The sequence below is a fragment of the Nyctibius grandis genome, chromosome 4 (genome assembly GCF_013368605.1).
Source record: "Nyctibius grandis isolate bNycGra1 chromosome 4, bNycGra1.pri, whole genome shotgun sequence".
Classification (NCBI taxonomy): Eukaryota; Metazoa; Chordata; class Aves; order Nyctibiiformes; family Nyctibiidae; genus Nyctibius; species Nyctibius grandis.
Genome location: NC_090661.1, coordinates 86,315,488 through 86,333,735, shown reverse-complemented (window position 1 = coordinate 86,333,735; position 18,248 = coordinate 86,315,488). Strand labels below are relative to the sequence as shown.

General features: G+C 35.9%; 1 protein-coding gene across 3 annotated transcripts in view; it reads right to left on the bottom strand.

Moving 5' to 3' along the window:
- The window catches only part of PCGF5 (polycomb group ring finger 5), a 71,392-nt gene that overhangs the window by 10,348 nt on the left and 42,796 nt on the right, over positions 1 to 18,248 (bottom strand). For 2 of the 3 annotated variants that reach the window (XM_068397954.1, XM_068397955.1), the window contains 7 exons: positions 15,149 to 15,245; positions 10,526 to 10,581; positions 10,344 to 10,403; positions 6,313 to 6,461; positions 5,406 to 5,504; positions 3,676 to 3,765; positions 1,687 to 1,746 (listed from right to left, as the gene is read on the bottom strand). In XM_068397954.1, the coding sequence (XP_068254055.1) occupies positions 1,687 to 1,746; positions 3,676 to 3,765; positions 5,406 to 5,504; positions 6,313 to 6,461; positions 10,344 to 10,403; positions 10,526 to 10,581; positions 15,149 to 15,245 (611 nt within the window). The remainder of the gene's footprint in view (positions 1 to 1,686; positions 1,747 to 3,675; positions 3,766 to 5,405; positions 5,505 to 6,312; positions 6,462 to 10,343; positions 10,404 to 10,525; positions 10,582 to 15,148; positions 15,246 to 18,248) is intronic. The other variant, XM_068397956.1, reaches the window with a different exon arrangement.

Here is an 18,248-nt window from a genome sequence, read left to right as displayed (position 1 = left end):
GTGATACTTTTTTATTGGTTCCTACCGGAAAAAAAAAAAAACAAATGGAAAATCAACTGCTTGGATACCTGAATTGGACAAAACTGTTGTGGAACGGGAGGCAAGAGTGGTTGGATTTCCAGAAGGTGCCATGGAATACCTGGGCACTTGTTGCTGGAAGTGCTGGTTTACTAAATGTCTTATTTTTTCAGTGTGTCAGCATTTCATTTAGGTCTGATTTAACTTCATTAGAATACGGGACATTTTCTACAGCATAAAACCCAGGAAAATCTTATTGTCTCAGCAGCTGTATGGGCTTAACTACCTCTCTGCCACAGGACAGAGGAACATAGCTAATTTAAGTCTTTTTTATTGCAAATTTGGAAATGCAAAGAATTATTAAAGAAGCTGTCATTAAAACCAGAAACACTTTACTGCATCCTTCAAATGCAATACAGATGAACTTCAGTGACCAAAAAAGAAAGATATGACTGCAGAGACCTATACAGGTTAATAAACTTTTCATGCCATGGTAGTGAAATGATCTCCAGAACTAAATGTGATCATACTTGCCACGGATTTACAAACTGGAGTGCAGAGAAATCATGACATAAACCCAGCTCCAAAGCAGGAGCTTTTAGGAGAGACGACAGGGAGCACCATGTATAGTCCACATGTGCAATTAACAAAAATATATTTGTAGTATCATAAATTACTTGGTCTCTGATTTTTTTTGCATAGGATATGACTACCATATTATTTAAATGCTATTTCACATGCTTTTTACTTTGATTATATAAATTATCTCTAAAAGTACTCAACTCTAATTGGAAGTGCACGCAGGCAGAAACAGAGCAGTCATCTCACTGAAATTGCCACGTAAACCAGCGAGGCTCAGTGTTTTTGCAAAAAAAATTACAAAGCAACTGTACAAATAAAATGCACTATGCTGGAACAATTCTAATTATTGAAGTAGGCATGACTGCAGTAGGTCACTCCTATCCATAGTGGGGAGTGACCCTCTATCATTAACTTCAATTTTTTGCTCAAGCAAAAATATTATTTCAAACTTCCAAAGTAACTTCTAGAAATTAGTTCAAATCAAAATTCTCAATGAGGAAACTGAAATATTGTTTCATATAGGTATGAACCAGATTGATCAATGAAATTTAGAAACCAACTTCAGTTTGCAAGTTCTGGAGGTTTTGGTTTGTTATATTCTAGATATAAGGCATTATTCCATTTCTAATTTTAAAAGATGTGAAAGGAATACAGTATTAGAAAAACCTAACATTTCTTTACAAATTGCCATAAAGAGAAGAAACCAGCGTAGTCTCTTTTGATTCACACTCTTCAGTTTTGATCCCTTGTCAGTGACTGCCCAATGCTAATAGTTAGAAGGATGAGATAGGAAGAGGTAGATAATCCTTCCAGACTGATACGGATATCAGCCTACAGAATGATCTCTCTCTAACAAAAAGATAAATGGCCTAATGTAAAGTAAAAGAAACCCCTAAACTTTTTGAATGGATTCTATTTATTCATTCAATAAAGCTTTCTATGAAGGAATGAAAATGCTCAGGCCTTGCTCATAGAGTTTTAGCACTTTGTAGTGAGGAATTATAAAAACTCCACAACTTGGATTACAACTGAAGTGCTGACAGGACCTTAATGACTGTAGTATGTACAGTCGTGAGTGCCTCTTACCTGATAAAAAGTGCCATCCTGTGAGCAGACTTGCGAAGATGAGCAGTTCTGACACCGAAACTGCGAAGGAGATGATTTTCTGATCAGATAAGAGGCATCCACAGCTGGACATACATATTTACCATTTCATGTTTTTTTAAATTTTCAAATGCAAAGCTTAAAATTAATTTACTTATTTAAAACAGGAAAGACTAACGAATAAATGGATATTTTCCCTTTACTACTCTACTTCTTATATAAGGTCCACAGGTGTGCCAGTAAAAGCTCATGGTAAATAGTACCAAAGACTGAGATAATGGATTTACTTGATCTTCATCCAAAAGAAGAAATTGTTAATCAATTACCATTGCAACTTCTGTTTTATAACAAGACCCAATGCAGTTAAGGAAAACAAAATCATAGAAGCCCAGATGTTACTGGATTTATTACCAGCACAATGTAATTTTTACAGGTTTTAGTTTGTAATCTCTGACTTCAGGAGTTATTTAAAAATACATAAAGGAAAAGATGAACACATACCTGATTACACTATCTGTATTTAAACACAACTTACAAATTTTATCAAGAGTTGTCAACTCTTATATTCACTTAATGTTAAAAACTATAATTCTGAGCTTTTTTAAAATTTTAACCAGTACAAATAACGTCCTTTTTGTCAAGATGATAGTTACTGTTGCTTCCAAACCAATGAAACTGCCAAAAGTCCATTTGTAGGCAGGGGCTGCAGGATTAAATGTCATGAAGTAATTCCATAAAGTTGTTGCCTCAACACTTGCTAATAGTACAGCCAATGCTAATTAAAAATAGAAGATGGCAAGCCAAATAAATACCCACTGGTTTCAAGGCAGTATTCAAGTAAATACTACTTAAAAGCTCCCTTATTGGTACAATATTGGGGTTTCAGCAATCATCAAATTTCAGTGCAATATTACTTTCAAATTTAATGAATACTTGCCTATATACATTAACTCCCCTAATTCCTATCAAAATCTATCCTTCCTCCTCCCCCTTCAAATTAAGGTAAAACTTTAAGAAACTTGTGAATTGTTAAACTCCACAGTGTGCTTAATTCTCTGTCTTCTCTGTCCATGCCCCAGTGCTTTTTATTCTGAGTAGTAGGAAGGTTGAAAAAAAAAAAAAAAAGTACAGAAAGTTTGGAATTTTCTACAGATCAGTACATTAGCATATGTTAAGTGCTTAACCTTAGCTGCACTCCAATATAGCCTTCACTGGTAGTGACAGACAATAAATCTGCATACACTACAAAGTAATAAAGAGTGGAGAACAATCAACAGCCACACACACATGAATGTATAAAAGAAAGAGAAGAAATGGGGATATTACTTCTAAAAAAAATTAAATATACAAGGCAATATAAGGGCTACTAAATCAAACCGAGTATCAGACCTGAAAGAAATGTCTTTTAATAAGTTAAATACTTCAATTCTAAAATATACAGATGTAGAAAGGAAAAACCCATTTAGCTGTGCTATCTGGATGTTAGTGTTATATAGCATATCTAAAAAAAATGGGTGTAGTATTAACAGAAACAGTAATAAAACAATTAGATATTGCCAGTAATTTTTTAGTGTCACTTTCAGTTTACTGACTAAATAAAACAGATTCTTAAAAACTGCTGGATGCAGATTCCCCAACTATTGTAACTCAAAAGGTCACTAAAAGCAAATGTGCAGAAAAAGAACAAGTGCTTGGGTTTTCAGATACTTGACTTAAAACTCAGAGCGGAACTTGCATGTAAACTTCGTATACTTGCTATTTTTAAGTTTCAGAATCTACACAATATATGTGCTGCAGGGTTTCACTCATAGGGTTGAACATAAGAAATCCAGAAAACATGCAAAATGCATTTTTAAATAAGGGTTTTTTGAAGGGTCACAGAATATGTTTTGGACCAAGCTGTGAAAGCATGTATACTCTCTATAATAAATATACCAAAACATTATTTATTAAAAAAGTAACAGCATTTACGTTTTCGCCTCTTAGTCTCCATCTTGTCATATAGATGAATTCCATAGTATGATCCTTCCCCATGATTTCTCCATTGCATAGTACATCCAGCTTAAAATACAACAAAACAAACAGTAAGACAAAGGGATGCAAAATTTTAATGTCTAAATGAACTCCTAAGTGAATCTCTGAGAGTTAATCCCTCAGCTCCTATCATTATACAAGAATTCCATCAGACATGTATATCAAACCTGGATAAATACAACATGCTGTCAATATGCTATTTTGTACACTAGTATTCCACTTTATTTTTTCACTTTTGTGTTTTCAACTAGTGTGTAGACAGAAGAAAGTCTGCTAGACTAGGTAGGAACTCACTAGTAGACAAACACTCCCTATATTTATCAATACTACACAGTATCTGTTTTAAGAGAAAGCCTTGTGCTGTATTTTGAAGGCCTTCTTGCTATGTCAATGCTCAAAGATACAAAACAGAAGTACTGTAATTTTCATTTTTTAAAAATAAATGATAAAGTAATTTTAAAAAATTACTTTAAAATAACTATAAATTACAAGGAAAATGCACTTCTGAATATACAAACATGATTCTTCATTAACTGAAGGCAAAAGAAAAAGAAAAGTAACGATCTTACTGTGAAAAATGACTGGTTTAAACTGTATTATAGAATCTTACTTCTACCCTCCACTGAAAATGTTTGACAATTCTTTCATTACTATAGCCATAATGCTTTTCTGGTTTTTAGAGGAAAAAAAAGTCAAAATTTTGAAGTAAGCAGATATTATGTAATACAAGCCATTAAGGTGCCAGAGAAAGATTAAAATAACATAATTAACAAATAAAATGACATCAAAATGGCTGGTCAGCATGTCATGATACTGTGACAAACTCCTGCATATAGCTCTGCAATAACCTGTGCACCTAGGTGAGCTAACTCAGCTCTACCTCTGACCAAAGCTAGGATGCTGCCTTTTGTTCTAAAGGCAGCCTGCAGTTCCTGGAGTCATTAACTCCTGTAAGAGAACTGGCTGAAGAAATAGTCTGTGCTGAGGTCAAAATTCCTGTATCCCTGGGAAGTGAGAAAGCAGAGGCAGAAGTCTCACACTTCCCAGCTCCGCTCTACATCACAACTTCTGCCATGTTAGGAAATCCCCCTATGGAATGGTCTTGGCCAAGATCAAATCACTCATGCAGCAAAGACCCTCTCTCCATCAAATTCCACCTAATTCCAGAGAAGGTACAAAAAAAGTATCTGCATTTTGAAAGATTCAAATGGTATTGCTCCTCATTTCTTCATAATTACTGGATAGTTTCTTACATCTAAAGAAAATAAAAGTTGAGAGTAATTCGGTGTATGCCTAGTTGAGCTCTCCTTTTCCCCAGTAGCTACTAGCCCAAAACTGTATTAATTGACTTTTTTATTTGCCACATGGAAAGAGAAAGCATTTATTTTTTACATAAAAATATCACAACCTAATGTATCTGTTCCTTCACAGGTGAGCAACAAAATGAAGTTACTAGAATTGTATGAGTTCCTTGACTTAGCAACTTTAGTCACTGTGATAAAATGATCACTTCTCATTTAGGGGCAGAAAATATAACTTGGAATATTGAACAGTACTTAGCGATTGGGCTAAAAAAACATTCCTGAAGTTCAAATACGATTAAATTTCATAAAAACCTAATACTTTGCAGGGAAATAGAAATACAAGCATCGTTCTTTCAAATGTACCTCATAAGAACTTGGAAGTTTTAATTTTAAGCTGAGAAACTTTTTGATCGTTCCCACAGTCACTCGAGTAGAACAGCGGATAAATTTCTTCATTAAACCCTAAAGCAACAGCAACAAAACAGAAAAAACGCGTTGGAAATTTTGGCACATATAAGCAATCTTCAGTGAAAGAACAGGTGTAATTGGTATTTTTTTCAACCAGCAACCAATTTTACATAGCACACAGTGGTTTATTTGACAAATTTTTAAAATTTTTTTAATTCTTGTCTTTGCAATTTCATAAAACATCACTAAAATCTATGAGGATTTCTCAGCACTTTCTTCTAGACTCAATACCATTAGGTAATCTTCCCTTCAGGAACATAAACCAAACATCCCTAATTCTTAAAACAGCAGTTAGCAGGTATTACTCTACACATTTTACAGATGGAAGTGACCTGCCCAAGGCCACAGATAACACGCCAGTGTCAGAACCAGGTTTACAGCTCAGAAGATCTGGATCCCAGTCATTCAATGCACAACATATCTGAAAAGCAGCTTCATGCTGGTATGATAAGACAGCAATCCTGAAAGCGTGAGGCAGCCTACCTACAGCTAGCTTTTGAAGTACCTCTGTGGTATGCTGTAACCTGTTGTGTAATGCCGTTATATACCATGAAGGCTGTAGACTACAAAATTGTAATCCATTAAAAAAAAAATCCACTGTCACAGATGGATTTCTGTATGGAATTGTATTTTTTACAAAATTCCAAGATGCACTGAAATGCCTCAAACAAAAGGACTAAATAAGTGTGGAAGTGGAGACAGGTCACCACATTAAAGTTTATTGTTATGGTTATAAAATCATTTGGTTTAACATGCTATTCTGCCAACAATAAGAACAGCACAGATTATCTTTACTACTCACTTTGACTACATTATCTCCTGACTGCCCATTGTTGCGTAAACAGTCAAGGCAGATTGCAATTTGTGGGTCACTCCTGTGATAATCTTTATCTTCTTCATTTTCATCACACTCCTCATCTACTTTGGGTTTATCAGCTTTTGGGCTTTCATCTGTAAAATATGAAGATCATATTATTTGAGTTTAAAAAAAGTCACAGTAGCAACAAACATATTTAAAGTAATAGTTCATTTTCAAGAGCATATTTTTTCTTCAAATTAACTTAATACAATTTTAATTCAGTGCATTCTTAAACTGATCAATTTACAAATCTCTGAAAACAAAATTTTACTATTTTAACTTTAATGTAATATGCAAAAAACAGATTTGTATGTGACAGAAAATAATTAGGCTGATGGACCACTAATGGTTATAGCTGTCTACTTCTGTTTGTGTCCAGTGATTAAAACCCTGCAACTGCGCATGCATCAATATCACTCAACTATGTAAACCTACTCTATGGTGTGGCAGCTTATTTAAAAGCAATATTTTTTGGCAGTGAACTGCCACACCATAGAGTAGGTTTATGTTATTATCATTATAACTAATCCCAACACTTGTATATCAACTGGGTAATCAATTCATATTAACTGTCTGCCGCAATAACCCAGTGGAGACAAGTTCCTGCAATGTTAGCATGAAGTGAACTAAGGGAAGATAACTTTCATCCACTTTTGACCTGGTCTAAGTAATGTCATTGTAAAAACTCCAGGTGTCTCTCTCCAGAAGGATTTTTCTAACTAAATAGCCATATACTTACTTACTCCCCTTTAAAAACAAAAAATGTAAAAGAAGAGGAATGGTCCCCATATTTTTTGGCAGAGCATATATATCCTATATAATCACGTAAACCATGTTATCTTTCTTCACTGATGTTGTTACGTGTTCTGTTGATTCCTGGTTTAAAAATCTAACTCTGGAACAGGTACCATCTCCTACAGTTTTCAAAGGTTTAGCATAGTTGAACACTTGAATGATAAGACTAGCAAGTACATCTAGATAAGGCTGCAACGTATGTAAATAGCAACCATACAATGAACCATAAAATGCAGTAATTTTTACAGATTTGGAATACAGTATACAATAAACCTATTATATACATTTGGTTTTTTACGTATCCCCAACTTATTTATTTTGATTTAAAACAAAGGCTGCTCTCTGTTGGAATAAAACATTATCACAAGTAACTTGAATAAGCTACTTTTGCATTTCCTGAAAAACCTTCAGATCAAATTCTCCTCTTTTCCTACACTTACCACAAACTTTTAAAGTCATTTAGAAGAGTTAAGATGAGAAGATAGAAAAATTTAACAAATATCAAACTATGCCTAAGTTTCCAGACACAGTAATGAGTTCATTTCATTCGGTTTACATATTTAAGATGAGTTTTAAGATACATTACTTTCCTTTCTTACAAGTCTGAAGTATTTTATAATTATAAAAGATTTGTCCCTACTAGCTATTGACACATTTAGCTAAATGTGTATCATACATACATTTTGTTTCTATGTTGCTATGAACGGAATTTACAGTATCAAAATACAGATTATTTTTTTTCTTTTTGTGAAAGGCCAGGAAGCAAACTCTTAATCAAGCAGGTGCAGTCCACCTGTCACAAGCATTTGTCTGAGGAGTCTGCCTGTGATTCACAGATTCTTCGGCAATGCAAACACATCCACAACTTTCAACAGTTATCACTGCTGAGTAATGGAGGAAGATTTAGTTACGCAGTTTGAAAAGTCTTGAAAGGCAAACCAGCTACAGAACTAGGGGAATTAGCAAATTTCCAATCATAAAATCATTCCAGAAACAGGTACACACACAAAAAAGGTCGCATCTTTCAAGGTATTCTGACAGAAATTCAAATGATCCTCCACGTAAATGGCACCAGACTATGTACTAAGAAGTCCCTGTAGATATTAGAATTAATGATGTTAGTACAGGCAGCCTCCACAAATCAGTGTGATGGTCCTTTAGAGGCACAGTATTAAGTTCAATATGACAGAAGTTAAAAAAAAAGAAAAAGAAAAAAGAAAAAAAGTCATTTTCATCTCACCAAAATGGACTTGGTGTTGTCCAAGTCAAAAGCACCAACCCAAGAACAGAAGACAGGAAAAACAAACCAACACCCCACCCACCTCCACCCCTCTTTCTTTAAGGCTTAAATTGGTGTCTCATTTTTTTTTTCTCATCTTTCTTGAAAACCTTGGAAATTGTCTGCTTCCTGTGCTTTTCTCAGATATTCAACACAAAACCGATCGCCAGAAAGTGAGCCAATGTAAAGCTGTTTGCCCTCTTCCTTCTCCAGTTCAGACTGGAGAGGACCAATACAGATTTTTTTTCTCTGTACCACAATATGCTTCCTATTATCATCCATGAATTCTCTCTAGTAACCTCTCTCCTAGTGGAGTCACCAATGCCTGAGATATGGTTGGTTTGTTTGGGTTTTTTTTCTTCTGATATGTGAAACTTGCAAGTCCTGGGATTTTTTTTACAGATCTTAGATGCTAAGGTTGGGAACTGTGTTGTGACCTGTGGTACAGGACATAACTGATGGACTCTTTTAAAATCGAGAGACGATGTGATTGCAGGGTATGGTATTGACAACTGCAACAGTCCCTTTTACTGAAATTATTCTCACCAAACAATTTATTCTCAGGCAAGATTCTAAATTCTTGTTTAGGGCAGAAAATAGTTTAAACGCTCATAATTTGTCTCAATGAGTTGTCACGACTTTCAAGTGGTTTATAGAGCCAAATTTCCGTAGCCCAAGGATACAGTCACTAACAGAGCTGGATACATCTGCAGCTACTTAAAAGTACATTTTGAGAGTCAGAGCTTTCCTCTCAGTCGCAAAACAATCCAATCACTCATTACACTTAGTAACTGATATCCATTAGGTTTACCATTAAATTATGGGAGGAAGGTAAGAACCAGAAGAATAAATTGGTTAAAAGTAAGTCACACTCTACAAATTTGCCAATTATATGTAATTTTTTTTCTATTTATGTATATAGCAGAAAATAACTTTCTAAACAGTTAACAAATGTCTATATTTCATAAAAATATTTTCTAAGTATTTTTAAAACTGAATAGGTATACACTACACAGTGTGTTGTAGCAAACTAATATAATTTCATCTAAACTGTCCTGCAGTTCTTCATTTAATTATATAACAGAGAAAAGAACCTCATCCCTTATAATGGACACCAAATGCAAATCAACAGAACTAGTGAGAAAGAAAATGAAATGGTTCTGAAGTTGAAAAGAAGATATTATAAACAATTGAGTGCAGAAGAGTATTGCAAGATGCTTATTTGACAGTGATCCTTTACTAAAAATAGCTATTTCTTTAGGTTAGCACAGCTTTTCAAAAATTATTAAAAATGACCAAATCGAATAGGCTATGGTATCAAAAGCTTGATGTCAAGCTAAAGGGGCATAAAAACAGTTGGATGTAGTCCTCACTTAGCACCTCACCACTGAGCCCTCAAAGTTCATGGGTCAAGTAGAAAAAAAAAAAAAGAAAGAAAGAAGAAAAGAAAAAGCATTTTGGAATCTATATAAAACAATTGTTTAGCATGTGTGGAAGACTGTTTTACTACTTGTCATAACTAATTCTTGACAACCTCCTACTTAACAGCTGGTCAAATTCAATACAGAAAATAATCTGTAAAAAACTCAAGTAGTTGTGCATCTTGCTGGATTCAGAAAATTAAGAATTCAAGTGGAAAATCGCATGAGTGTTGAAAGTGAGAGCTTAGGGAAATGCAAATAAAAATAATGGTAAAACAGTAAAATTTGTAAAACGACTGGTTAATAGATAAGCAGCAGTACCTGAAGGCCCAGACTACATTTACATACATTTGTTGAGTTTCTGTAGTATATTTGAATTCAGTAAAAACAATGTACATGCATAAGTGTTTGAAGAAACAGGGCTTAATGAGCAATGTTACTTAACATACAGATGAGAGAGGAAAAAAAAAAAAAATCACCTTGTCCATTTTCTTGAGGTTTGTTTTTCTTCCAAAATTCGATCTCTCGCTGCAGTTCCTCTAGTTAACATCAAAGAACAGTAATGTGAATTTTTAAATCAATACTACAGGTGTATCATTAGAAATAGCCATACTCCCTCCATCAACCCAAATAGGTACCCAAAACCAAATGAGAAACTTACGTTCTCGAAGTCCAGGCACCAGCTTAAATATAATTTCCTCTAAGGTGTTATCCAGCCTTCAAAGGGAAAAAATACATTTCATATTAAGTAGAAACTAGCATTTTAAATATTTTTTAGCCTTTAAATAACAAAAACTTTTGAACAATAAAATGAATTGCATATTTCTGGTAAATAATACATCCTGCAAAAACCAACTGATTTTAGCTTGAGACAACATGCATTAACACTTATCTCAACCACCTCTAGAATGGATTTCTTTTAGAAATAACCAAGGAATTTATTTTTTAATGTATAAAGACAAAAATGAAGCAAAAGAGAAAAAACATTATACTCCAAAATTTTCATTGTTTTAATTTGTGTTACATGCAAACAATTGTGTTATTAAAAGGAATAAACTGGAAAAGCAGTATCCAATTTTAAGGTGCAGGTCATGAGTAGGAAGCATGAAAATTATAAACTCCATTATAAACTCCATTGAAGTGTTCAAGTGCTTTGGCAACAAGGCTGTTACGAAAAACTGAACAGACTATTCCCCACTCTTTACAACACAGACAAACCAGTCTTGGCAGGATAAAGGAGACCACAGAGCATCCATGCTGCTCTGGCTAGACAGTTCTCAGTACCCAACATAATTCATTTAAACTATTTAAATCTGCCATGAGTTTGTCTACCAGATGACAGTAGGCAGCACAGGCATGTCCTCCGATATCTTGATATTAGTGCCAGAAATAGCTATTACCGTCCCTTCCAGAGGACTTGGTGCATTTACCTTTGTTGCTGAAGCTAAAATATTTTTCTTCCCTTTTCTCTGAATTTTACCTACTCTCCTATTCATTTAATTTATCATCATCTGCTTTCTAGTTCCACTTCCTCTCCCTGCCCCACTCATCCTTCAGGTTCCTCTGTCGCTCATTGTTTCCTTTTCCTTTCTCTCCTCTGGCCTCTACATCTTCTCTTGTCAACAGTAACTCCCACTGTCCACAGTCTAAACAAAAACCCATGACAAAACAAAGTACTAAGTAATACGGCCAGAGAAATTAACTACCTCGAGATTCAGTCAGAAGGCAATACAGTAATTGCCTTTGGTATATTTTTAATTGCCTTAATTTTTCATGTCAATAATGATATATATCTCTCTATATACACATATATATTTGCATATATGCATACATGTATGTGTACATGTTATTATTAATACACTATGGGCCTGTTATAAAACATATGACTGTTCTCTATCTTTTGCTCACTAGCAGCAGCAAAGTAGGAAGGAGACTGAATGATTTTATTGTTGAGGAATGCCTAAAAGCCATTTTAATAGTAACAATTATCTTCTTATAATAAACACATGAGCATTCCAGGTTCTCTTCTTTACAGAATTTGTCTTTGTAAATGGAAGTTTGCAGTTCAACCTATTACCCCATCACCTTGTTCTGAGACTAGTTCCCTGTGTCATCTGTCAGTTCGTGGAGACAGTCGTACCATAAGAATATTCATGTTTAAGCTACAACCATGATCCATTTTTTAATTGCTGCTTCTTATAAGGACAGAAAAAAAAAATCTGCAAGTGAAACAGACCTCCCCTAAAACAAAGCAGCATAGAGAGTACTTCCTCACAGATAAGAAGGAAACCAAAATCATGGGATGTCTGAGCACTCGGCTTCTGACAGATGACGATATAGGTCTACCTTTCCAAATGGCATGTTCTCTCTTCTAGCCTCTCCTACCGATATCTAATGCAACTAGGGGGTACTGCTTTCTATAGGTTCCCACAGCAGAGGACTGGAAACTTGGGAACCTGTCTTGGAAATGGAATTCATTTCACATTGTAAGAATCTTCATAACTTACTCATTAAGAGAAAAGAAATAAGGACTTTAAAAGAGAACGTCACTATCTTAATTCAAAATACCACTAACATTCCTCAGGATGATATAATACATGCTGTTTTTTCTACACTTATTTTTGAAAATTCCCACTTAGCACTTTCTAATTCTTCTTCAATGGCCCAAAACAAAAGTCACTGGTAATGCTAACATAACAAGCAAACCAGCATACTTAGCAAATTTATGATGCTAGCAGCAAGAACTGGCTTCATACTCTAGTCAATGACTTTATTTTCTTTCAAAAACTAAACAAAAAGAGCTATTTCATCCTTATGAAGCGTAATTACTAATCAATACTTTAAAAATGCAGAGAAAATAATACTTATCTGATCTTTAAGTACATGGAAACTAAACTTAAGTTCTAGGGAAAAAATAGGAAAACATAAAAAGATTCTCAATTTCAGATGCATCTTAGTGTGTTCCTATTGTCCATGCCTACGACCAATCTAACAAGATTTGTATTTCTGTGACTCGCACCAAACCTATTCCAAAATGAAACTACTTGACATAACTCCTAAAGGTGGTCTCAGTCATCTATATGACACTTCCTGTTAACGCTGAAACAAGAACATTAATATTTTAGACACATATCTTTCCATCCCTACATCTTCCAACCTCCAAACCAGAACACATAGAAAGAAGAGCCAAGCATTTACGTTAGCTTCGTATAGTTTCTTTTTTCACCTCATCTATATTATTGAATGAGTTATAAGATCAAAGCTACTCTGGTAATTGCTAATTATCTGAAGTAAAGCAAACGAAGACTATCATTCAGGAAAACCTGCATCCAAAGCAGCATGCTACCAAGAAAAAAAAGAAGCCTGCCTTCATGGTATAACCAACGCAGACTCTGTTGAATACTGATGATGCAGAATTCTGCTAAATCAGGAAAGGGAATTCTAGAATTTAACACTTCCCAGATTTTCATTTTAGAGCTCAATGTTGAATTTCAGACTTAGGCTTATAGTTTCAACAGACCCTAAGTGCTGCCAACTAAAAGATACATCTAAAAAACTCACATAGTTATGAAGCTATTCAGAATTGAGTTTATAAAGTAGTTTATAAAGTTTATCTCAAAGATCTCAGTTAAAAATACTAATAGAGTGTTCAACGCCATTTCTCAGAAAATGACTGCATTCTTGAGCAATGATAGGGCTGGTCTCTACAGTCAGAGTATAAGACATGTATTAAGTTATGCAGGCAACATCCAAAAAAGATAATTCCATTACACTGCTCATGTGCTCTTTTGATTATTAGTTTAGCGAATGTTTAAAACTTTCATAAAACACAACCAGCAAACTACTAGCTATATGCAGTTTGTTGGCAAATAAACCCAATGACTCTAAAAGTAGTTTCAGGAAATAACTGCAGCGAAAATAGCTCTTCCCACATTTCTGGCTTGTGGTCTCAACTTATCTCACCCTTCTATCATTTCCTGCTTAAAGCATAGTATTAATTATTATTTATTATTAACATCTACTAGATGTTTCAGAAAATGCATTTTTAAGCTCCTATGAAATGGTCCTGTCAAAATAAAAGAAATATTTCTAAAATGCTTTTGTTTTCAGCTTTTTAGTAGCCTTATGCACTCTGTATAGCATCTTCTGTTACAACTGACACAGCACCTCAGGCACTGACAGGAGATCAGAAAAATACTTATGGTAAGCATCTACATAAACCCTTTTAGCCCTACGCTTCCAAAAAAAACCATTCAAATGATAAAGACATAAGCTAACAACACCCTTTAGAGTTGCTGAATTTAATCTCTCACCTGTCCTCTTGGTATATAACTGAAGCATGGGAATTGCTATGCACACATGTATTATTCAAAAATCAAAGCAAAATATGACAAATTGTAGCAAACACAATGACATTAGGAAATAATACCAACCCCAGCAAATTCCAGATGTAAATATTTATTTTAACATTGATGTAAGAATATTTCTTCATAAGTTCATAACAGTATTACAAACTAATAATTTTGTGGGTGGGGGTGGAGTGAGTGTTGGGAGTGAGGGCAGGGAATGGCTTCATCATTTTAGAAAAGATGAAATTCCTCCGCTTATGATGACATTTCTTGATTTCTCTGTAATCGTAGGATGGATATCACCTTTATTTCAACATAACATCACTAAAACAGAATCCAGAATTTCAAGAAAAATAAATGTTTAAAAAAAGATGTGTTATTGTGATACAAAAAATGCAAACTCTCAAGAAAGGGTATTTTTAGTGTCAAAACTTTCTTTCATGAGTGTCTTTTCATTAATCTGACAGCAGATTTCAATTCAGATTGGTAGCTCTACGCCCTGGAAAACATTCAGTTATTCGTATGATTCATTTTCTACTTTGGTCTAAGATGAAAAAAAAGGTGCATGCAGTTTGGAATGCCCTAAATTGTTCGAAAAAAGAAACTCTAGAATTTAATTTCATGTAAAGAATAAAAGGTATCTGGTTCATTTGTTTAATAGAGGTATTAAAATATTTATTTTAATTTGTACAATATACCCAGTCTTTCTGTGTACTTCCCTTATCTTTCCTCCTTTTATTATATCTGAAAAAACTCAATTTACAGTTTATTGGGAGATGAGAAATTGACAGAATCTATGGCAAAGAACAGTTGATGTGTGTATTATACAAATAAGCAAAAAAATTAATTTGCTTTCAGGATTAAGATATTAAGATTTTTTTTATTTTTATTTTTTGTTCTTCCATTTCAGCAAATGTTGTGCAATGTCATCTTACCTTAACATTTCTAGTGGATTGGTCTCATGCACTTGGTTGCCACACCTGGGACAGTCGTTGCTGTCTTCAAAGTGTTGAACAATACAAGTCTTACAAACTGAGGGACAAAAAAAAAACCAAAACAAACCAACTTAGACTAAGATCTAAATAATACTGCTTGAATATGACCTAATGATACCAGTTAACTACTTCATGCATCAAAGATAAGAGTATTATTTTAAAGCCAATAACTACAATGCATCTTATCCACTTCTTGCTCCTCAAAGCCATAGCTAGTTCTGCTCTGCCAAGACACTGAGCTTAGCAGCACTGAATTCAGCAGAACAAGTTGGACAAGCACTGCTTTAAAGTATGCAATATTTTCACTACTTATAATTCTCCCAGCATCATAAAATGCAAAACCCATACCATGTAGCACACGTAAAGAACAGGTTCTGAGAAAGTGCATGCTGGAGAGCTCTAGCCCAGCAGAGCCAATCATCACTTCAGATGATCTGAAAATGACTTATGCACATTTTTTTCGTTCCAACAAATTTGCTGGCAAATTAAAATACGGTTGTAAATACTTCCTGGAAGAGAAAAGTTCACAGAAATTGCACACAGCTTCAAAGTGCCTATGTTTCCCTTTTGACATAGCCCCTCCAAAAGCAATGACAGAACTTACAGTAAACATTTAATACTTGAATCTTATAATGAAAAAATCAGGATCGTGACCATGGCAAGTATAAACAAACCCAAAACAACAACAATGTGAATTTAAATCCAGTAAACTGAAATGAAACTAAACAAGGTGCTACACTACTGTTGCTTCCAAATGATTAATTGCAGACTGGAGATTTTACTGCCATTAATAAGAAAATGGAACCCAAGCTGATGAGAACAAATATGCCTGCTATTATTACTGTGTTACAACATTCTGGATGGAGATAAACTCTATCCTCTGTTTATTATTACTTCATCTAAACTGAAATGAGAACTGCAAATTCATCAGTAAATGTACTGAAAAAATAAATGGACTGCTGCAATTGCACTATGCTTTCTGCTGGAACACTGTAATTCCTTTCATCAATTACCTAAAGAAATAAGAGTACCTCTAAAACAAGCTGGCAAATGCTAATTATATGACAATCTTTAAGGAATCTTGAAATTCCTTTAAGAATTGTCACCTCACAAGCAAAGTCTGCATTTATCTTTGCCTTGGTATGCTCAGAAGAGTTACTACAAATCAGCTGACGCTGATAATGCACACACATTAAACTCCTGTGTAGGTGTGTTTTCCAACTACTTTAAACACTAACTTAAGGACATTAACTTCACAGAATCACAGAATCAACCAGCTTGGAAGAGACCTCAGGGACCATCGAGTCCAACCGTTGCCCTTACACCACCCTGTCAACTAGACCATGGCACTAAGTGCCAGGTCCAGTCTTGCCTTAAACACATCCAGAGATGGTGACTCCACCATCTCCCTGGGCAGCCCATTCCAATGTCTAATGACCCTTTCTGAAAAGAAATTCTTCCTAATGTCCAACCTGAACCTCCCCTGGCGAAGCCTGAGGCTGTGTCCTCTTGTCCTATCACTAGTTGCCTGGGAAAAGAGGCCAACTCCCACTTCTCTACAACCTCCCTTCAGGTAGTTGTAGACTGCAATAAGGTCACCTCTGAGCCTCCTCTTCTCCAGGCTAAACAACCCCAGCTCCCTCAGCCGTTCCTCGGAGGTCAGACCCTCCAGACCCTTCACCAGCTTGGTCGCCCTCCTCTGGACTTGCTCCAACACCTCAACATCTTTCTTGAAGTGCGGGGCTCAGAACAGGACACACTACTCAAGATGCGGCCTCACCAGTGCCGAGTACAGAGGGACGATCACTTCCCTAGACCAGCTGGCTACACTATTCCTAATAGAGGCCAGGACGCCATTGGCCTTCTTGGCCACCTGGGCACACTGCTGGCTCATGTTTAGCCGGCTGTCGATCAGCACCCCCAGGTCTCTTTCCACCGGGCCGCTTTCTAACCACTCTTCCCCAGCCTGTAGTGCTGCATGGGGTTGGTTGTGGCCAAAGTGTAAGACCCGGCATCTTGTTCTTGTTGAACCTCATGCCAATTGGTCTCGGCCCATCTATCTAACCTGTCCAGATCCCTCTGTAGGGCCTTCCTACCCTCCAGCAGATCGACACTCCCACCCAGCTTGGTGTCATCTGCAAATTTGCTGAGGCTGCACTCAATCCCTACTGTCTAGATCATCTATAAAGATATTGAACAGCACCGGCCCCAGAACTGAGCCCTGGGGAACACCGCTAGTGATTGGCCGCCAGTTGGACTTTGCCCCATTCACGACCACTCTCTGGGCTCGGCCATCCTTCATAGCTTTTGTTGAAATTACAATGAACTTTCCCCTTTCAGTCTGACATGCAACTTCAGAGCTCGCTGGCTAGCTCTTGGCGCTCTCCCCAAGCTAAATGGCTCTCGCAGAGCTGGATGCAGGGCAGGTTTCCGATGATCCGGTAAAATGAGCTCAGGAAGGCCACGAATCCTGCCAAACAAGCCCAGTACGTGGGGCGCAGTGCTGTCCTCTGCACACGGACTCCAAAGCAGCCGAGAACACTGATGCTATGAGAGCACCGTTCAACCCTCAGCTTATGAGTGAACGTTTTCTTAACCTAAAGTTGTGAGGTATTTAGCGCAGGTATACAGATGCAAAAACCTGTAATCACAGAACTCTTCTTATATCACAGCTCTTTTATAATTTGTTAAATTACTAGACTTAATTGATTTTTGCACATGCATTCCCTAACACTTCCACAGGGTAAGAAGTCTAGTACAGAGCAGCAAACATGTCTCTTTCCTTAAATTAATGCACTAGCTGGATATGGGTTAGAGCTTTCCGATATCAACTAGCTATGCCAAGATTAAATAGAGATGGGATTCTTTTCATTTCACAGAATCACAGAATGTTAGGGATTGGAAGGGACCTCGAAAGATCATCTAGTTCAATCCCCCTGCCGGGGCAGGATTGCCTAGACCATATCACACAGGAACGCGTCCAGGCGGGTTTTGAATGTCTCCAGAGAAGGAGACTCCACAACCTCTCTGGGCAGCCTGT